Below are 20,880 nucleotides of genomic sequence, written 5' to 3'. Positions count from 1 at the left end.
CGAAACGTCAGCCTTCCTGCTCCTCTGATGCTGCTTGGCCTGCTGTGTTCATCCAGCTCTACACCTTGTTATCTCAGATTCTCCAGCATCTGCAGTTCCTACTATCTCTGAATCATAAAGGACAGTATTCTGCAGAAATTATTTCAACTCACCAATTGACTTAACTTTACATCGCTGCATATATTTCAGTAATAGATGCCAGCCAGGTTGAGGAACAAGTGCCTGAAGCTGATGAGGGTGAAGGAGGTGCCGTGTCTGAGGGTAGGTTGTCAGTATGGATAGTAACCAATAACCATTGCATAGTGACCTTTATAACAGCTCACACAATGACCTTTGTCCTTGAATCCTGATTAAGAATTTTGCCCGCAGATGTATGTACACAAATGTTTGAAGGTGGCAGAGGGTACATACTATCATAGTTGTACAACTTCCACAGTAAACCTAAGGTTTAGACAAGCTATCCAGAAACAAGAGTTCCGATCCTATCACATTATCTGGGAATTCATTTCACTTAATGAAATGATTGTAGAGTAAAATGTTTGTATCAATAATGGAGACCATGACAATCTGTCATAAAACCTATCTGCGTCATGAATGTCATTTAGGGAAGGAAATCTGCCATCCTTACCCAGTCTGGCCTACATGTAACTGCAGATCCACAAGAATGTGGTTGACTTTTACCTGATCTCTTGAGTAATCACCGCAGCATCACATTCTCAATTAATAAGAAATGATTGTGTTGCCAGTGATTCCGTGAGTCAATGAAACTAAAGTTGGAAGTGTTGCTTAAAAAGTGAACTGGATGCTTGCTTTTATAAATGAAAGCACAGGGTGCAAAAACAAAGAGCCTGTGTTAAATCTTTCAAGTCACTGGGTGAACCTTGTTTGGGATAATGTAAAGCAGTCTGTAGGAAGGAAAGTAGATTTACTGGAAAGATTACAGATTACCCATTGACTTAATTTTACATAAGCATGTATTTTTCTACAATAGATGCCAACGAGGCTGAGGAACAATTGCCTGAAAATGTTGAGAGTGAAGGATTGGTGTCTGAGGGTAGGTTGTCGGTATAGCCAGTAACTTGTGTTAATGATCCATCGTAGGAGCTCACAGACTGACCTTTCTCTGGCTGGTTTCACTCTCTGCCTAGAATTCTGATTAAAAGCACTGCAGTCACTTGGCCTGCAGATTTATGTACACAGATGTCTGATAGTAGCATGGTGTACATTAGTATTGTGGTTGTGTAACTGGGTTTGTAATGCCAAACCCTAGACTAATGACCCAGAGACAAGGGTTCAAATCCCAGTACAGAAACTGGAGAATTTTGATACGGATAATTAAATGAATCTAGAGAGGAAAAAGTTTATATCAAGATTGGAGGCCATAAAACCTACCAGGCTGTCATAAAAACCCATCTGCCTCACTAATGTCCTTTAGGGAAAGAAACTGCTGTCCTTACCCAACCTGGCCTACAAGTGAGTCCAGACCCACAGCAATATGGCTGACTCCTAACTGTGTTCTGAAGTGGTCTAGCAAGCCACTCAGCATGGTATTCATGGAGACAGCTCAGCACCAACTACCCAGGGATAATTACTGAGGGTTTCCTCTGGGTGCTCCGGTTTCCTCCCACAGTCCAAAGATGTGCAGGCTAGGTGGATTGGCCATGCTAAATTACCCATAGTGTTCAGGGATATGCAGCTTAGGTGGGTATAGGGGGATGGGTCTGGGTGGGATGCTCCGAGGGTTGGTGTGGACTTGTTGGGCCGAAGGGCCTGTTTCCACACTGTAGAGATTCTATGATTACTTTATTGAAAATTACTCTAGCATTGCCAATGATGCCCACATTTCCTAACTAAATAAAATTAAACCTGATAAAGTTATTTTAAAAAATGAACAAGATCTGGTTTTAACAGATAAAGTCATCATAGAATCCCTACAGTGTAGAAACAGGCTATTTGGCCAACAAGTCCAAACTGACCCTCTGAAGAGGATCCCACCCAGTCCCATCACTCCCTTTTCCTGAAACACTACATTTCCCATGGCTAATCCAGCTAACTTACACAACTAACTTACAACAACTAACTTAACTGGACACTATGGGCAATTTAGCATGGCCAATCCTCCTAACCTGCACATCTTTGGACTGTGGGACGAAACCAGAGCACCCAGCAGAAACCTACATAAGCACGGGGAGAACATGCAGACTTCATACAGACAGTTGCCCAAGGCTGCAACTGAGCCTGGGTTCCTGGTGCTGTGAGGCAGCAGTGCTAACCACTGAGCCACTGTGCTGGTAACGGAGTACAAAAACAAGGAAAATACACTAAACCTCTCAAATGACATGTTAAATCTTCCTTGGAATACTGCGTATCACACTGTAGAAAGGAGAGAGAGCAGAGAGGAGATTTACTAGAATGAGGCGAGGCTGAGGTTAAGTGAAAAAGAATTTGGGATTGTATTCCTGCAGCAGAGAATGTTCAGGTAAGATTAAATAGAGGTATTCAACATTAAGAGAATTTTTGACAGAGGAAACAGGGCAAAACTATTCCCAGCACCAGGAAAGACAGTAACTACAGGATTTAACATAATTGACAAAAAATCCAGGGGGATTTAGATTTAGATTTATTTATTATTACGTGTACCTAAGTACAGTGAAAAGCTTTGTTTATGAGCAGTACAGGCAGATCATAGTAAGCAAGGACATATAGATCATAGTGTGAAAAAAAATCTTAGACAGAGACATACAGGTTACATTGTACAGGGCGTGCGCTAGGCAGGATCAACATTAGCAAGATCAGCATTATTTGAAGTTAGACAGTCCATTCATCATTCTAATAAAGGCCGGGAAGAAGCTGTTCCTGAACCTGCTGGTGCATCTGTTCAATCTTCTGTCTGACTGAAGAGGTTGTAGGAGATCATTACCAGGATGCAATGGGTCTTTGATGAATTTGGTAGCCTTTCCGTGGCAGCGAGCTGCGTAAATAGAGTCCATGGATGGAAGGTTGGCTTCCGTGATGGTCTGGGCTGTGCACACCACCTTCTGTAGTTTCTTATGGTCCTGGGCAGAGCAGTTACGGTCCTGGGAACATGAAGGAATTCAATGCAATAAGCTGTTATTATATGGGATTCTCCGCCTGAGTGTGTACTAAATAACAATGTTCAACGGAAAATTATTTAAAGAGAAGAAATTTATAGGACAATAGGGAAAAATCAAGGGAGTACCAAATAGACTGCAGTGGTTCTCAACGGCAGCACTTACTGGGGGGTAACTAGGGATGGGCAATAAAAGCTGGCCCAGTCAGCAAAGCCCACATCCTCTGAAAGAATAAACAAAATTGGACAAATTTAAAAGCTCTTTCCATCACTATTTCATTCATTGTAAACCTCTCTTAGACCCAGAGTGGGAGACGCTGTGAGGAAATGCAGCCCCAGATCCCGGCTGGCTCTCCAACACAGAGCTGCCCTCTCCACTGCCCTGCCATTGAGCTCACGCCCCATCAGCTGATTCTGGGTCATGCTAGAGACCCCGGGCCACCACTCAGCGAAGAGCAGAGAGTTTATCGCAGTGTCAGAGCCAGGATTTCACCGTTCATCATCACCAGCAACAGTTCTTTCACCCAGTTCTGTTTCTGGGATCTTCTTGTGTGTAAACAGGTTATCAAGTAGCCAACAACAATCACTGCATTTCAAAGCAATTCATTATCTATGTCACTCTTAGAGAATCATAAGGTTCTGAATTGAATAAGATGTATCATGTGACAGACATTTTTCTCCAGAAATGATCAGAGTTTATCTGTTGGCTATATTTGACATAACCTTTCATTTTTGTATAGTAGATGACAAACAGGTTGAGGAAGAAGTGCCTGAAACAGTTGAGAGTGAAGGAGTCATGTCTGAGGGTAGGTTGTTAGTATAAACAGTGACTTGTGCAAAGTGACCTGTTACAGTGCCTCACACACTGACCTCCATCTGGCTAGTTTTACTCTCTGGACTGAATTCCAGGTTAAAAATGTTGCTCTTGCTTTGTTCCCAGATGCATGTACACAAAGCTTGGAAGGTGGCAGGAGGTAATCTGCTCTCATGGTTGTGTGACCGGGTCAGTAACCCCAAGGCCTGGACTAATGACTCAGGGACAAGAGTTCCAATCCCAGCTCAGCAGCTGGAGAATTTCAGTATGGACAATTAAATGAATCTGGACCATGAAAGTACCAGATTCTCATAAGACCCATCTCATTCATTAGTGTCGTTTAGGGAAGGAAATCTGCCATCCTTACCTGGTCTAGCCTACTTGCAACTCCAGATACATATCAACGTGAACGAACCTTAATGGTTCCTGAAATGGAACGTGAAATGCTTTTCTAAGTCACTGAGCATTGGATTCATGAAGGCAGCTCACCACTACATTCTCAAGGGCAATTCATGAGGTAAAAATAACTCTGGCCATGTCAGTGATGCACACATTCTGTGAATATTTGACAAGGTTGTTTAAAAATTAAACATGGGTGATATAAATAAGGGCAAAGGATGCAAAGTCAGAGAGGTTGCGCTAAACCTTTAAAATCATTGGTGAAACGCTATCTGAAGTATTGCAAAGTAATACAGTAGTAAGGAGAGTAGTCATCTAGTAATGATGCCAGCACTGAGGTTAAACTAAGGGAATCTGGGATTTTTTTTCTTTGAAGCAGAGCGACTGCAGGAAAGATTAAATAGAGATGTTCAAAACTTTAAAAAAAAGACTTGACAGAGGATAAAGGGAGAAACAGTTTCCACAACAGGACAGTCCGTAACCACAGGATTTAATGTCATTGACACAAAACCCAGAGGGAATCCAGCAACATTTTCAATGCAGCAAATTATTATCTGGACTTCCCTGTTTGAAAGGGCAGTAATTAATAATGTCAAAATGGAGTTGGAAAAGTACTTGAAGAGGAGAAATTTACAGGATGACGAGGGGGAAGCCAGTGCTGGGGGAAGGTGTAGCAGTGGATTAATTGTATAGTTCTTTCCATCACCATTTCATTCACTGTAAACCGGTTTTAGAGAGATGTAACAGTGTGCCAGTGTCAGTGCAAACAGCACCCTCACACTCAAGTTCTCATTAAGGAACCGGGACTTGGTGTAAAGAAGATATCAGTCAATAAGGTATAAGGTTTGGTTTGTAAATTCGCAATTAGAAACTCCTTAAACTAAAACAACAGTCACAATTTAATTTGTGTGTAGATATACAGAGTCCTTATCCATTGATTGGACTGAAGGCTGGGTCAGTTTAGTCCCACTTCCACGGTTAAGAACATAGAGGGGACACTGTCCCAGTGTTCCTCCTGTTCCCCAATTTGTTACAATGTGGAGGAGCCAGTGTTGGACTGGGGTGGACAAAGTCGGAAATCACACGACACCAGGTTATAGTCCAACAGGTTTATTCAAAATCACTTTCAAATAAACCTGTTGGACTATAACCTGGTGTTGTGTGATTTCTGACTTTGTCCAATTCGTTACAACAATGACAAGAGGAGTATACTGATAATCCAGCCCCACTACTTCACCAATCACACTGTTAATATACATTAGGTGATTCAGTTAGCAATATGGCCAGTTTCACTCTTTTGTACTAATACCTACTGTAATGGTTAAAGGGGGAATCAGGCAAATTTAAATTAGATTGCTTTTACTCTCTTAAGTCCAAAACAGCAGTGTATTGTTTAATGTAATTTTTTTAAAAATCCCATACTCTATTGACTTCAGCCAAGTTCCATAAACTCTGGCCTTTTGTGTTTCAGTCTTACAAGTAAATTTACAGCAAAATGAAAACAAAGATAGGGTTTATTAACATACATTTGGGGAATTGCTTCCCTACTTAACTTGCACATGGTGGAAAGTAAAAAAGAAGCCAACACCAACTGGTAAATGCAGGAAGAATGTTCCTGATAACTGGTGAGTTGAGAATCAGAAGCCACACTCTAAGGATATGGAACAGGTTATTTAGGGCTGAGCTGAGGAGAAATTTCTTCACCCACAGAGTGGAGAGCCTGTGGAATCCGCTGGAAAAAGTTGTTGAGACAGAAACATTGAATATTTTCAAGACGGAGTTAGATATAGTTCATAGGGCTAAAGGAATTGAAGGCTATGAGGAGAAAGCGGGAACGGGGTATTGAATTGGATAATCAGCTATTATCATATTGAATGGTGGTGCAGGCTTGAATGGCCTACTCGTGCACCTATTTTCTACAGAAAGAAATTAAAAATTCTGAATTTCTTAAAAATTAAAGATATTGGTATTAGTTTACATGACTTGGAGTCCAGTAGGTCAATGTCCAAATTGGGAGTTTGTCAATTGGCCTATCTTATAGCAATTCCTTTCTTGGGAGTTCAGATTTCAGTCAAAGGTGCAACAATATTTTTGTTCTTGGAAATTAGTCCAGTTTAACTGCTGAAGTCTGAGATTCTTTCTTTCTGAAGACGATGAGTTCTGAGAAATGGCCTTGTAGCTGCTAAGGCCTGGGACTGTGCTTTTCTTGGTGTTAAACCAGCAACTGAAACCAGAAGTTAAAACTGTATCTAAAAGTGATTAAATCAGCTGTAAAGCCCACATCTTATTTTTCTTTAGATTGTGAATTAAAATGGGTAAAGGACATTTTTAACCCAAGGACTGTAGAAGGAGTTGCTGCACTTTTAGAAGCAAGTTACTGAAACTCAATGTGAGTTGTGTTTATACTGTTGCTTTGTTCAAGCAGCGGGGGTAGATGTCTAAGATGCCATCTCACCCTGGTTGTGTACAAAGCAAGTTTCACCCAGAGACAACAAGGTGCAGAGCTGGATGAACACAGCAGGCCAAGCAGCATCATAGGAGCAGAAAGGCTGATGTTTCCGGCCTAGACCCTTCATCAGAAATGGGGGAGGGGATGGGGGTTCTGAAATAAATAGGGAGGGGGAGGCGGATAGAAGATGGATAGAGGAGAAGATAGGTGGAGAGGAAACAGACAGGTCGAAGAGGCGGGGATGGAGCCAGTAAAGGTGAGTGTAGGTGGGGAGTTAGGGAGGGGATAGGTCAGTCCAGTGAGGACGGACAGGTCAAGGGGGCGGGATGAGGTTAGTAGGTAGGAGATGGGGGTGCGGCTTGAGGTGGGAGGAGGGGACAGGTGGGAGGAAGAACAGGTTAGGGAGGCAGGGACGAGCTGGACTGGTTTTGGGATGCGGTAGGGGGAGGGGATATTTTGAAGCTTGTGAAATACCATTTCAACTCCCCCTCCCATTCCTCAGACGACATGTCCATCCTGGGCCTCCTGCAGTGCCACAACGATGCCACCCGAAGGTTGCAGGAACAGCAACTCATATTCCGCTTGGGAACCCTGCAGCCCAATGGTATCAATGTGGATTTCACAAGCTTCAAAATCTCTCCTCCCCCAACCGCATCCCAAAACCAGCCCAGCTCGTCCCTGGCTCCCTAACCTGTTCTTCCTCCCACCTATCCCCTCCTCCCACCTCAAGCTGCACACCCATCTCCTACCTACTAGCCTCATCCCGCCCCCTTGACCTGTCTGTCCTCCCTGGACTGACCTATCTCCTCCCTACCTCCCCACCTACACTCACCTTTACTGGCTCCATCCCCGCCTCTTCGACCTGTCTGTTTCCTCTCCACCATTCTTCTCCTCTATCCATCTTCTATCCGCCTCCCCCTCTCTCCCTATTTATTTCAGAACCCCCTTCCCCTCCGCCATTTCTGATGAAGGGTTTAGGCCCGAAACGTCAGCCTTTCCTGCTCCTCTGATGCTGCTTGGCCTACTGTGTTCATCCAGCTCTACACCTTGTTATCTCAGATTCTCCAGCATCTGCAGTTCCTACTATCTCTCTTCACCCAGAGACAGACTGCTGATTGCACCCACCAATCAGGACCAAGGACTAGTTGTGGAGACCAGGTGTCATCAGCATGACAACTCCTCTCTGATTGGCTTCTGGGCAGGTGTGAACATTACAAAGAAGAAGCCTCGATATGGCAACAGAGGAAGGATGTCTCTCTCTCTCTGTGCAGTGAGGTAACCAAAATCTGGAAGATATTCTATCCCAACTGTTGCCATAAACTGGTATAAAGTGATTGAAATACTGAACAATTAATGAGCCAGTTGCCCTGCTTGCAGTAAAGAACTAAAAGAATTTGGAAAGTTTAAGAAGGTCATAAATTTGAAGGACTTGGAAAGCAAACGGGATGCTTTGTTGAATCCTGTAGCCTGGTGCTATTGATCTGTGTTTCTCCAATAACATCCATGTTTGTTTGTCTCTGTCTGTTTTTAGGTGTGTGGGGGTGGGATTTAAGGGGGGGATTAGAGTTTCAACTAGTGGAATTATATTGGTAATTCAGTTTTGTTTGCCAATGATTAGAATTGATTTCTTTGCAATAAATAACATTTTCTTGTAAAGTACAAAAAACCTGTTCAGTGCTTTCTGCTAAGCCATCTATTGGATAGGAAAATTTTGAGTAATTTGATTAAATCTTTAACTTTAGTGACCACCCCAGGAGCAGTGGGGTTCAAGTATCAGTGCATTTCCCCAAGTGAGTCATCACTCAGCTGAGTTTCAATTACAAACAAAGCACTACAGATGCTGAAGATCGGAAATAAACAGCAGAAAGTACTAGAGAAACTCATCAAATCTGGCAACATCTGTGGAAAGAGAAACAGGGTTAAGGTTTTGCATCCAAAGAACTACTTTCAAAACTTTGGAACCCATTTGCAATTCTTGTGCTGTGTTCTTTATTGGAGATTGGACATAACTAGGTAGCTTTTAGCAACAATAGTTGTCATCAATGTTCCGTCAAAACTGCACAGCGACTCAGTTTGTATCAGTATCAGAACTGAGATTTCACTGTTAATCATCGCCAATAAAAAGCTCTTCCATCTGCTTCTGTTTGTGAGATCTCGCTGTGCCTAAACTGGTGCAACAAATAACCAAAACAATCACTACATTTCAAAGTAATTTGTTGTTTTTGAACATTGGATAAACACATCAGATGAAAGATTTTTTTTTCCACCAGAAATGATTAGATATTACCTGTTTACCATTATTTACATAACCATGTATTTTTCTGTAATAGATGCCAACCAGGCTGAGGAACAATTGCCTGAAAACTTTGACAGTGAAGAAGTCATGTCTGAGGGTAGGTTGCCAGTGTAGCCAGTAACCAGTAACCAGAGCACAGTGACCAGTTGTAGCAGCTCACAACTAACCTTCCTCGTACTAACGTTCTCGGTCCTCGAATCCTGATTAAAATTGCTGCTGTTGCCTCGCTTCCAGAATTCCTCACCTTTCTTAATTGTGACTGACTGAAAATATGAAGACTGAGCAAATCTTTAATATTTTGTTCATTTTGCAAACAGGCACAGGTATTGTTCTGAAAACAACTTGCCTCATCTTTACAACTCCTACCTTCCTGCATTAGCCACCTGTCCCTTTCTCCCGTCTCCCCAACCCAGGCTCTAACTCCCGTCTCCCTGACCCCAGATCCCATCTCCAGGGCCCTGCTCTATTGCTCACTCCATCAAGGTGGATGGTGAATGCAATTCTTGACCATAATCTGTCTGGAGATGCTTGAGAGCTCTCCCAGTTAAATAATAACGTAATAATATAAATGAGATGATGTATGAATAGAAATAAATGTATATGAGTTGATAGCTATTACAGAGATGTAGTTGCAGAACTGGGAACTCAATACTCAAGGGTTTTGATATTCCAGAAGAACAGGCAAAAAGGAAAAGGAGATGAGATAGTTTTGTTAAAAAAGGCAGATAGCAATGTAGTAGTGAGTACTGATATAGATGCAATAGATGGTGATGTGATTAATTTGTGTGGAAATGAGGAATTGCAAGAGAAAGAAGTCACAGGTGGGAGTCATCTATATGTCCCCAAAGAGTAGCCTCACTGTTGTATAAAGCATCTATCTGGAAATAATGGAGGTATGTAAGAAGGGCATTAAAATTGTCATGGGTGTTTTTAATCTGCAGGTTGACTGGACAAATCCTATAGGCATTTGTAGAGTGAGTCAGGGATTGTTTCTTACAGCAGTATACTGCAGAACCTACTTAGAAATAGGCTGTTTTGGCCTTTCTTGCTCAGAAGTTGGAGTTTAAAAATAGGAACGTTTTGTTATAACTGTGTTGGTGAGAACACTCCTGTAGCATTGTACAGTTTTGGTCCTATATTTACAGAGTGATATTGCTGAGTGGCCCTGGTGGAACCCAAACTGGGCACCAGTAAGCTGGTTATTGCTGAGCAGTTGCTGCTTGACAGTGCTGTTGATGGCACATTATGACAGCCTATTCCTGGGTAGGTTTGGTAAAGTACTGCTTTAAGAAACAATCCCTGTTGTGACATGGGTGATTTTAATGTCCTTCTTATATGCCTGCATTATTTCCAGATACATACTTTGTCCTGCAGTGAGACAACTCTTTGGGGGCATATAGATAACTCCCAAACCATGACACTTTTCTAATGATCGAGAGTAGAATCACACTAGGTTCTGAGGGGGCTTGACAGGGCAGATGTTGAGAAGATACTTCCACAACTAGAGGAACTTCACAGAAGGGGACATCTTTACAAAATATGGGGACACTCACTTAGAAGTAAGATGAAAAGGAGTTTCTTCTGCTGCAGGGTAGTGAATGTCTGGAATTCTCTGCCCCAGAATTAAGTATGGTGTAGTGTAGAGTTGTGGAGGCTAGATCACTGAAAGTATTTAAAGAGGAGGTGGAAGTATTTTTGAACTATCAAGACCATGAGAATGAAGAGTTTAGACCTGGGTAGATCACCCATGATCTTGTTGAATGGTGGGACAGTGTTGAAGGTATGAAAAGACCTTCTCCTGATTCTGTTTCCTTTGTTGTTATGTCTCAGCAGTTTCCAGTAATGGAGGACAAGTTGGACCAATGGGCACCTGAGGGCTTTAAGATGGAAAGTGGGGCCACCTGCTCAGATTTCAATGTGGCTGTGATTTTAGGGAACAATTCTTTCTCTAAAGTATTCATTGCATTGGTGTGAAGCATTCAGCCACATCAAACACTCCATTCAACTGAAATAACTCCACGATGGCCAGGAGACTTAATGAAAATTTAAATCTAAATCAAAATTTAGCCTGACACTTTCAGCGCAGTCCAAAGGGAATACTGCACTGTCAGAAGTACTGTTTTTCAAATGCAGTGTTACAAAGAGATCCTGTCTTTTTTCTCAGGTGAAAGCAAAAGCATGATTAGAAAACAGGAGGGGAATTTTCCCTTGGTGTCCTAACTCAACATTTATCCCACAACCAATATCATTCTCTCTCTCTTAGCTTTTTAATTGCTACATAGGGTCACCACAATGCTGACTGATTGGCCTGCTTGATCTCCACCCACATCCAGCCTGTTTAGATTTAGTGGGTGGTTTTATAGACAGATGTCCTTTCTGTCATTGAACCTCCCCATTTATCCAGCCTCAGTGTGTGCCAGCATGTCTGTGCCAATAGTTGGATTCTTCCTTTGGCAGCATGCCCTGGACAGTGATTCAAATCTGGAGGATTCAGAAGCATGAATGCTACTGCCTGTGCCACAAAAACGCAACCCCACCAAATTCACTAAAGCAGATTAATTAATCATTATCATTCCTGTCTCTGTGAAATCTTGCTATGCTCATAATTGGGTGCTGTTTTTTTAATTACAACAGCGACCCCATTTTGGAACATCTTGAGATTATGAAAGGCACGGGAGAAATACAAGTCATTTTCCTTTAATATATTTGTGTTCACATGCAGTAAGATAGCCGTTTTACAACAACCAAATGTTTCAGAGAAAAATTCTCAAATTCTTCTCATGTAGGATTCTGAGTTTGACTTTGATATCCAGCAGTCTGATGTGTTGTCAGCCTTGCATGTGAAGAGTAATCGTGAGGGGCATGGTTAGGTGAATAGGCAATGTCTTTTCCCAAGGGTAGGAGAGTTCAAAACTATAAAGAATAGGTTTAAGGTGAGAGGGGAAAGATTTAAAAGGGACCTGAGGGTAACTTTTTCATGCAGAGGTTGGTGTGTGTATGGGACAAGCTCCCAAAGGAGGTGGTGGAGGCAGGCACAATTACAACATCTAAAAAGCATCTAAATGGGTATATGAATAGGAAGGGTTTAAAGGGATATGGGCCAAATGCTGAAAAATAGGACAAGGTCAGATTGGGATGTCTCGTCGGCACGGATGGGTTGGACCGAAGGGTCTGTTTACATGACTCTATATTTCATCTAATTGGATGAAATGGCCCAAAGTGGTCATAATGTATTATTTGCTTACATTTCACAAAATAATCAACATTTGCTTTTATTACTGAGTAAAAGAATTCAGCAGCTCTAGTGTCTATTCACATCCAGGCAAACATGAAAATCCTTCTTTTACCTTCGGTAAGTGAATAATAATCAGTACTGTTTGCTGTCATGGGAATTCATCAATCTGATAGGTTGTTCAGTCTGATCATTTTACTGTTGCGGGACACTGGAAATCTCTTACTAATTGTAATATAGTTCTACAGGGCCCCGCACTTGCGTATTTACTCATTCTTGCTCACAATCCCACATGGGGCGAAATTATAAAGATCTGACGTACAAACATTTCCTGTACTTAGAAACAGCTACGTTATTTTGTCCTGCATTGTGTTCCAAACTTGCATACAAATCAACTTGCAAGTGGACTCCAGAATGGAACCTGTCCACAATCTGGGGACTGCCTACACTAAGATAATATCAGAAATTAATGTCAGAGTACCCACCAAAATCCTTATTGGCCACGTCATTCAAGACTACTTAATGCTGACTCCAAAATACAGGCCACAATATTCCCAGGAGTTCCTTCATTCAGTACTTTAAGGCATATCGATAATCTGCAAGTAACATGAGAAAATAGTCCTTTACTGAGAATGGTTTGTTATAATGAAAAGATTCTTTGACATTCCATTTTTCAATTAAGGTATTAAAATTAGGCCCTGTTTACCTGCTCAAATGCTTGCTAAAGATCCTGTCACACCATTCAAAGTAAAAGGAGGGAGATTCTCCATATCCCGACCAGCTTTCCTCCTTCAACAAACACCACCAGACACGAATTAACCAGTCATGCACCTTAGAGCTCTTTGCAGGATCTTGCTGTGCTGTGGCAAATGCATTTATGAGCAAAACAGCATTAAATATAAAATGTTATTTATTGTGAGTGCTTTTGGATGTTGCTCAAATATCGAGGTCCTGAATAAATAGAAATAACTTACATTTATGTGGCAATTTTTACATCCTCTGGATGGTCCAATACATTTCACAACCAATTAGGTACATTTTCTGTAGTCCCTTTTGTCATACCCATGCAATATTGCTTTAAGTTGCCAAAGATACAGCATTGTATACATTTCTTTAAAAAATGACAAACACTAAAGGGCAGTCTTACAAATGTCCTCACAAAACTTTGCAATATTTCACTTACAAGCATGCAGGAGAAGAGGTGAACTGTGCTAAGGTTTAGTTGGTGATGCAGGCAGGCCAGAATTCACCTGTCTTTTCAGACCCCATGCATGTAGCGGAAGAGGAAATTTGAATCCATGATGGTCAGTTGGGATCTATAAATTACAATTCTGCAATAAATCTTAAAAATCTTTCTCCCCATACAGCACAACAGGTGCTGACATTTCAGATTAAATGGTCCTGAATTTGTTGGTGCTTGGAAATGAAATGGATTTTTTTAAGGGTGCAACTGGGAATGAGAAATGGCAGAATACCAGGGGAAAGGTTTAATTCGGCCGATGCTTTAAGGTAAAAGACATGCATCTTTTACAATCGGAGAGAAAATTGTTTCCACGCCAGGAAGACTGCTCCTGAGCTTTGCTCTTCTGTTAATAAATTCAAATTATTTAACAAGTGGCCTATCATAACCAAGAAGGTCTGCAACTAAGTGCTTCTGTCACATAGGGAAGGAATTGCACATCCCTGCAAATGGGCCTTAACCTCTGGTTACTATTCTGTGCTGCACTGTTGGGCAATGTAACACTAGTTTTTTGCTGTTGTTAGATATTGTGGGACAAGTAATAATTAGTCAGGGCAATCTATTTGAAAGATTCTGAAAGGGTTAACAGTGAGGAATACTATATGCCCCAACCACCACAATCATGTCATATGGAATTGTGAACAGAATAGCTCAGAATCCCAAAGGAGCAAAACCTAACATCTAGTCCTCCTCAACATCTCTGCCACAATGTCTATCATATTAATGTAACACTCCAGCTGAGCCTATTGACAAATCTATAACTGATCTAACTCGGAGTGCAACACAGCCTCGTGAATGAATAGCCGTGGCAGATTCAAATCTGACTTTAGATGCTGAGGTTACTTGCTAGAGACAGGTTCAAGCAGAATATTTGACTTTCTTATCTTCCCAGGAAATCCTCAGTCACATTGACAGAGATCAAAGTCAGATGCAATCCTCAAATAACAATTGAGGAAATTAACATGTTGGTTTCACAGACAATTCAATCACTGAGAGTAAGTAACAGAATCTAAATTAAATGAATCAACATGTAAAACGTTTACCTGCCTCAGCACAAATGATACAGGGAGATTGAGAATAAAATGCTGCCGACACAGATTGAAGATGTGGTGTGTATAACTCCATCGATGCCACCACTGAGAAGGAATGGCCAATATCCAACGATTCTGGGTGGTGCAAAGGAGAAATAATCTGTTTCAGCAGAGTAGGCACCCTCTGTCAAGGAAATCCAAGAGATTAAAGGTTCTCTGGTTTAAAGGGAGTTACAGACCACAAACTGTTAGGGAGACAATTGTAGACAAAGGCCTTCTAGTCACAAACTACTAATTTCCCAACAACAGAGAAAATGTGTTCCAGGAGAATACCGAAACCTGCAGACTGCTGGAATTTGTAAACTCAGGTACCAGAGGGAAGATGGGTGGTAGTAAATGCAATTATCATTATCATCGGTGGTCCCTTGTAGACGAGGATGACTCTCTCCCACTCTCAGGGTGGTTCCATTGGTGGCCGTACAGACTGATGTGGCTACTGCAGGCTCTGTTACACTTGGGGCAGAAGGTGGTTGAGGGAAGGGGTGGGTGGGGTGTTAGTGTGGCAGCGCACTCCTTTTGCTGTTTTTGCCTGGCTTCTGCTCTTTCCCGACAGCAAGTCTCAAGGAGCTCGATACCTTCCCGGATGCTGCTCCTCCGCTTTGGATGATCTTGGGTCCGTGATTCCCAGGTGTCAGTGGGAATGCTGCACTTTGCCAGTGAGGCCTTGGCAGTACCGCTGAAGCGCTTCCTCTGTCTGCCTGGGGCTTGCCTGCCATTTTGAAGCTGGCAGCAGAGCACCTGCTTGGGGAGTCTCAGCCCAGCCCATCACATCCAATCAAGGGGGGGTCAATGCCTCAATGCTGGGAATGTTGGCCTGATTGAGGACGCTGGTGCTGGTGAATCTTTCTTCCCAGCAGATTCGCAGGATCTTGCGCAGGCAGCATTGATGGTACTGCTCCAGCACCTTGAGGTGTCTGCTGTAGACAGTCCATGTCTCAGAGCCATATAGGAGGGTGGGAACCACCACAGCTCCGTATACCATGATGTTATTGTCCTCGAACACCCTTTTCGTCAGGCAGTCGAAGGCTGTGCTAGCACACTGGAGGCAGTGCTGGATCTCTTCATCAATAACTGCTTTGGTCAACAGGGCAACTTCCTTTTTTACACAAATATCTTACACTAATAATGGGGAGAAAAGCTTGAGTGGGGGAGATGTTGTATTTGAGCCAAAAGAGTTAATACTGAGGAATACCATTAGCACCCTAACCATGTCACATGAACTTATGAGAAGTACATTTTAGGATCTTAATGGAATAAGACCCAACATTGGTCCTTCTTACAGTTTCTGTAACAATATCTATAATATGAATGTAACCTACAACTAGTTACTAACGTGCAACAAACCATATCTTCTCAATTACAAGAAACTCTTCTAGTGAGAGTAGGAGTGGTTTTCCTCTCCCACACTAGACCAAGCAGACCCTGCAGTTTCTCCTTATAAAGGATAATGGCAGGAACCTTCATGGTGAGCAGCAGTTCATAAAGCATTGTGAGCTGGCCCTGCCCATCCAATACAATTCAGCAACTATATGTTTGAAACTTTCAATACAATGGACCTTCACTTTCATCAATATGAACCTTATTAAGCATGATAAGATTGCAACATCTACATCACACAAATGGTTTATTTCTGTGTAAATGCTACTACATTGAAACCATTTTATTTCATCCACATTTTAATAGCATATTGTGGCAAAATATAAAGTTTACATATCCCATGCTTGATATGCCCTCCAAAAAAACCTTTCAGTCCTTATTGTTTGATTAATGAATATGAGCTTTTCCACAAATGGTAAAAATAGGTATCTTTGTGCATGCAGGTGGCTTTTTTTAAGATGACAGCAAGTAGGTGGTGGATACAGTTCAATGTTGATAAGTGTGAACATGGGAGTGAGGATGAAGAAAGAGTATTTGTTCAAAGGAATAGCAATTGGTATACTGGCTAGGAATAAGTACCTTTGGAAAACCACTGGATCATAGGTATCATGGAAAGGGCAAATAAAAAATGAACCCCTTCCTTTTCCTAAAATTATCATATTGCAACTTTTATGTTTCAACTTCTCTCCACAGAGACAAAGACACAAAGTGGTGACACGGAAAACACCACTGGAGAAGCTGAATTAGAGCAAGGAGAAACAGCAGAGGATGGCGAAACAGAAAAAGAGACAGCAGAAGAGGTTGAAGCAGAGAAAGAAGTGTCAGCAGAAGAAGTGACAGAAAAAGAAGAGACAGGGGATGATGCTGAAAGTGAAAAAAGAGAAGCAATGGAAGAAGAGACAGATAAAGGAGAGACAGCAGAGGAGGATGCGGCACCAAAGAATGAGTGAAAGTTGTCAGGAATAGCTCTATTACATCAACAAAGATGGTCTGAAGAATGTCTGGAAGTATATCTCAGTGTAACTAACTTTGTTTTTAATAATAAATGGTATTACCTTTAATTTTTAAGCCCAGCCCTTGTAAACATGAGGACATTTTTATAAATACAGATTATAAATAACTCTGTTTATTGTTTTTAATGCCATTCCTTGTAGACTTGAGTTACAGCTCAACTGTTTTCTGTACCAGTTGATTCCTCTCTTTGGAAACTCTCAAGGCTGGGATCATAGGAATAGGAGGAAACTATTCAGTCCCACAAACCTGTCATGCTAATCAATGATTTCATGGGTCTTAACACCATCCACTTACCTGGAATTTAATACTTTAACCCATTAATACCCTGGGTTCAAATCAATGGAAATGAACAACAGATAGGTTCTACCACAGATGGCTGATCTTCTCCACCAGCTGTTACCTGGGGTACCAAGTGGAACATCTATAGGTGCATATCTTGATAAACTGAGAAAAATAACAAGAGGTAATTATGTTGATAAGTGAGTAGTTATCCCTAAAAGGATTCAAGGTGAGAAAATTGGAACTTTAGAAGAGCAAAGAGATCTGAAAATGCATTCAGTAAAAGAAAAATAAACAGGTACAAAAGGTCCCCAGCAATCACAAAATATTGCAGATGTTGGAAATCCAATATAAAAGTAGAAAACACTGGCCACATTTAACAGGTGGAACCTCCGAATGAAATAAACACTGAATGTTTCGTCTATTATAATGCATGGTTAAGTCCAGCAATCCATTCACTTCTAAAAGATTCTAATCATCTATTAGGGGTAAAGCTGTGGGTAACAAATGCAGAATTATCAATTTTCTTCAGTCATTGAGTCACAACAAATAAGATGCAATGATTTTACCTTCTTAACAGACTTTCTCAGTCTTCAGTATGCATCACTGAAAATTCAACTCCTTCCTCAAATCTTGTGTGCACCAATTGAGGAGGCATAAAAAAACATTGATAGTAAAAGCAATTTGTTTTAAATTTTGGCATTTTTCTGTTTGTATGCAGTGTGTTTGTACACATGTGATATGTAGTTTGTGGTTTATTGGAATGTGAGGTTTGTCTCTACTAGTGTTATACAGTTTGTGTGTGTGTGTCTGTGTTAGTACATATTATGGTGTGATAGCACCATATGGTGTGAAATAAACGTGTAAACTTGTGCTGTATCTGCACATGTACATACTTGTATCATATATTTCTAAAGAAAATTTTACATTTAAACATTACAACAAAGCCACAAAACCGGCAGACAATGTGAGAATTCTGGCTTTATATAAAATCAATGTCCTGATCTCTCATTGGCGTAAAATTAATGGAAGACAATCAACATTATTTTTAAAAATTTCAACATTATTTTAAACATCACAGGATGGTTTCCAACAAACATAAATAACGCAATGCAACAGTAGGACATATTCAGCACAAGTTTTGGCCTAAATCTCTTATATGAGCTGTGTAAGTAAGACCTCAGATGGGACAGTAATTTCTAACAGTGATTTTGATTTTATTGTCATGTGTACCGAAATACAGTGAAAAGCTTTGTTTACGAGCAGTACAGGCAGATCACAGCAAACAACGGATGTACAGATCAAAAAGACTTAAGAGACATACAGGTTACATTGCAGGTTACATTAATTGAGGCTACAGTCCATTCAACAGTCTGGTAAGAGCCAGGAAGAAGCTGTTCCTGAACGTGCTGGTGCATGTGTTCAGGATTCTGTATCTTCTGCCTAACAGAAGAGGTTGTAGGAGATCATTATCAGGGTGCGATGGGTCTTTGATGATGTTGGCAGCCTTTCCACAGCAGCGAGCCGTGTAAATAGAGTCCATGGATGGAAGGTTGGCTTCCCTGATGGTCTGGGCTGTGCACACCACCTTCTGTAGTTTCTTATGGTCTTGGGCAGAGCAGTTGCCATACCAGGGCATTATGCACTGGGACAGTATGCTTTCAGTGGTGCCGACACTGGATGACTCCTTGCAAGCTCCTACGGTGGATAGGGACGTAATATGGATCTCACTTCCAGAATGTGTGAAAATAACCAGCCAAGCTTCTTTGCTAGCCCAAATTGCTGGTGCATATTCGAGTCAGTACCATTGTGCCTCATGTGAGTGTGTCACCAGTGTAGGATTGCAGTGTGACTCCAAGGAGGTCTCAGCAAATTGATTATCTTAACTACAACGTCCAAAAGGTACCATACACGAGGATGCTTAATAAGAACCCATGGTGTTTGGGATGGTAAAGTAGCATGGATAGAGGATTAGCTAACTAATAGAAGACTTCAGCTCTAGTGAATAGTCTTCTAGATTTGAAACATTAGCTTGCTCTCTCTCCAGTGCATGACATACTCTCTCTCCAGTGCATGACATGCTGTGATCTCCAGCATTATTGTTTTCAGTAACACAAGACAGAGCTGGAATAAATGGGGGGCAGTGGAGTGCCATAGGGATCAGTGCTGGGGCTGCAATTATTTATTACTGATTTGAATGAGGGAAGTCCCATAGTCAACTTTCAGATGACACAAAAAGTGTACAGACAGTGGACAAAAACTTGGCAGATAGAATATAATGTAGAAAAATGTGAAGTCGTGCATGTTGGCAGGAAGGAGAGATATTAATTAAATGGAGGAAGACTACACAAAGCTGCAGCACAGAGGGATTGGCAGTCCTCATGCATAAAACACAAAAAAGTAGCATGTAGGTTCAGCAGATAATAGGGAAGGCAATTCGACTGTTAGCCTCTATTTCAAACAGAATCAAGTATAAAAATAGGGAAGTGTGGCTAAAACTATACAGGGTACTAGGTAGACCATACCTAGAATACTGTGATAGGTTTTCATTCTAAGGAAATCTATAGTTGCATTGGAGGCTGATCAGGGAAGGTCCACTAGGTTGGTCCCAGGTATGGAGGGATTTTCTTATGAGACCCTGAGTAGGTTGAATCTGTATTCACTGGAGTTTAGAAAAGTGAGAGGCAATCTTATTGATACATGCAGGAAGGTTAAGAGGTTTGACAGGGTAGATGCTGGGGTTGTTTCCCCTCGTGGGAGAGTCTACCACCACAGTGCATAATTTCAGAGTAAGGGATCACCTAGTTAGGTCAGAGATATGAAGAAATTTCACAGTGAATCTGTGGAATTATCTACTGCAAAAGGCTGTAGAAGCTGGGGTTAAGTATATTAAAAGCTGAAACAGAGATTTTTAGTCATGGAATCAAGGTTCGTGGAGAAGAGGATTATTGCATCAGACATGATCTCTTTGAATGACACAGCACATTCAACGGGCTGAATAGCCCACTTCTGCTCGTACACCTTATGGTCTTATTATGCCACCACAATGAGACATGAAGAATACATTTGTGGTAGCCATGTCATCAGGTGCAGCAGAGATAAACCGGAAGTTTCACTGTGTCAGTCATTGAGACGACACAGAATGTGCAGACAACCCCAAATCCACCACACAATGATATCAATGAGGTCAATGTAGTTACAGTACCATTTGGGGGAAAACTGAAAAAATCATGAGGGAGAACGGAATAGAAAGGTTGCTTATACTTTTACAAACATTTTTACAGATGTAAGTGTTGCTGGTATGGCCAGAATTTGTTGTCCCTAATTGCCCTTCAACTGATTGGCTGGCTAAGTCATTTCAGAGTGCAGTTAACAGTCAGCATTGTGTGGGTCTGGAGTCACGTGTAGGCTAGACCAAATAAGGACAGCAGATTTCCTTCCCTAAAGGACATTAGAGAACCAGATGAGTTGATGAGTTTTTTTTACAACAACTGATCATAGTTATCATGTTCACCATGAGACTAGCTTTCAAATCCATATTTATTAATTGAATTTAAATTCCACCAGCTCCTGTGATCAGATTTGAAACTATGCCTGC

At 41.4% G+C, this 20,880-nt stretch overlaps 1 protein-coding gene across 6 annotated transcripts in view; it reads left to right on the top strand.

Moving 5' to 3' along the window:
- odad4 (outer dynein arm docking complex subunit 4) overlaps positions 1-18,137 on the top strand; it is a 106,064-nt gene extending 87,927 nt beyond the window's left edge. For 4 of the 6 annotated variants that reach the window (XM_048614573.1, XM_048614572.1, XM_048614571.1 and 1 more), the window contains 2 exons: positions 9,084-9,146; positions 16,683-18,137. In XM_048614573.1, the coding sequence (XP_048470530.1) occupies positions 9,084-9,146; positions 16,683-16,939 (320 nt within the window). In that variant the 3' untranslated portion in view covers positions 16,940-18,137. Of the gene's footprint in view, positions 1-195; positions 262-991; positions 1,055-3,834; positions 3,898-9,083; positions 9,147-16,682 lie in introns of all 6 variants that reach the window. The other 2 variants (XM_048614576.1, XM_048614575.1) reach the window with 2 other exon arrangements.
- Positions 18,138-20,880: the final 2,743 nt, after the last annotated feature.

This window comes from Rhincodon typus, chromosome 30 (assembly GCF_021869965.1).
Source record: "Rhincodon typus isolate 14 chromosome 30, sRhiTyp1.1, whole genome shotgun sequence".
Taxonomy (NCBI): Eukaryota; Metazoa; Chordata; class Chondrichthyes; order Orectolobiformes; family Rhincodontidae; genus Rhincodon; species Rhincodon typus.
The sequence above is the reverse complement of the archived record's forward strand: the minus strand, read 5'-3'. Positions and strand labels throughout refer to the sequence as shown.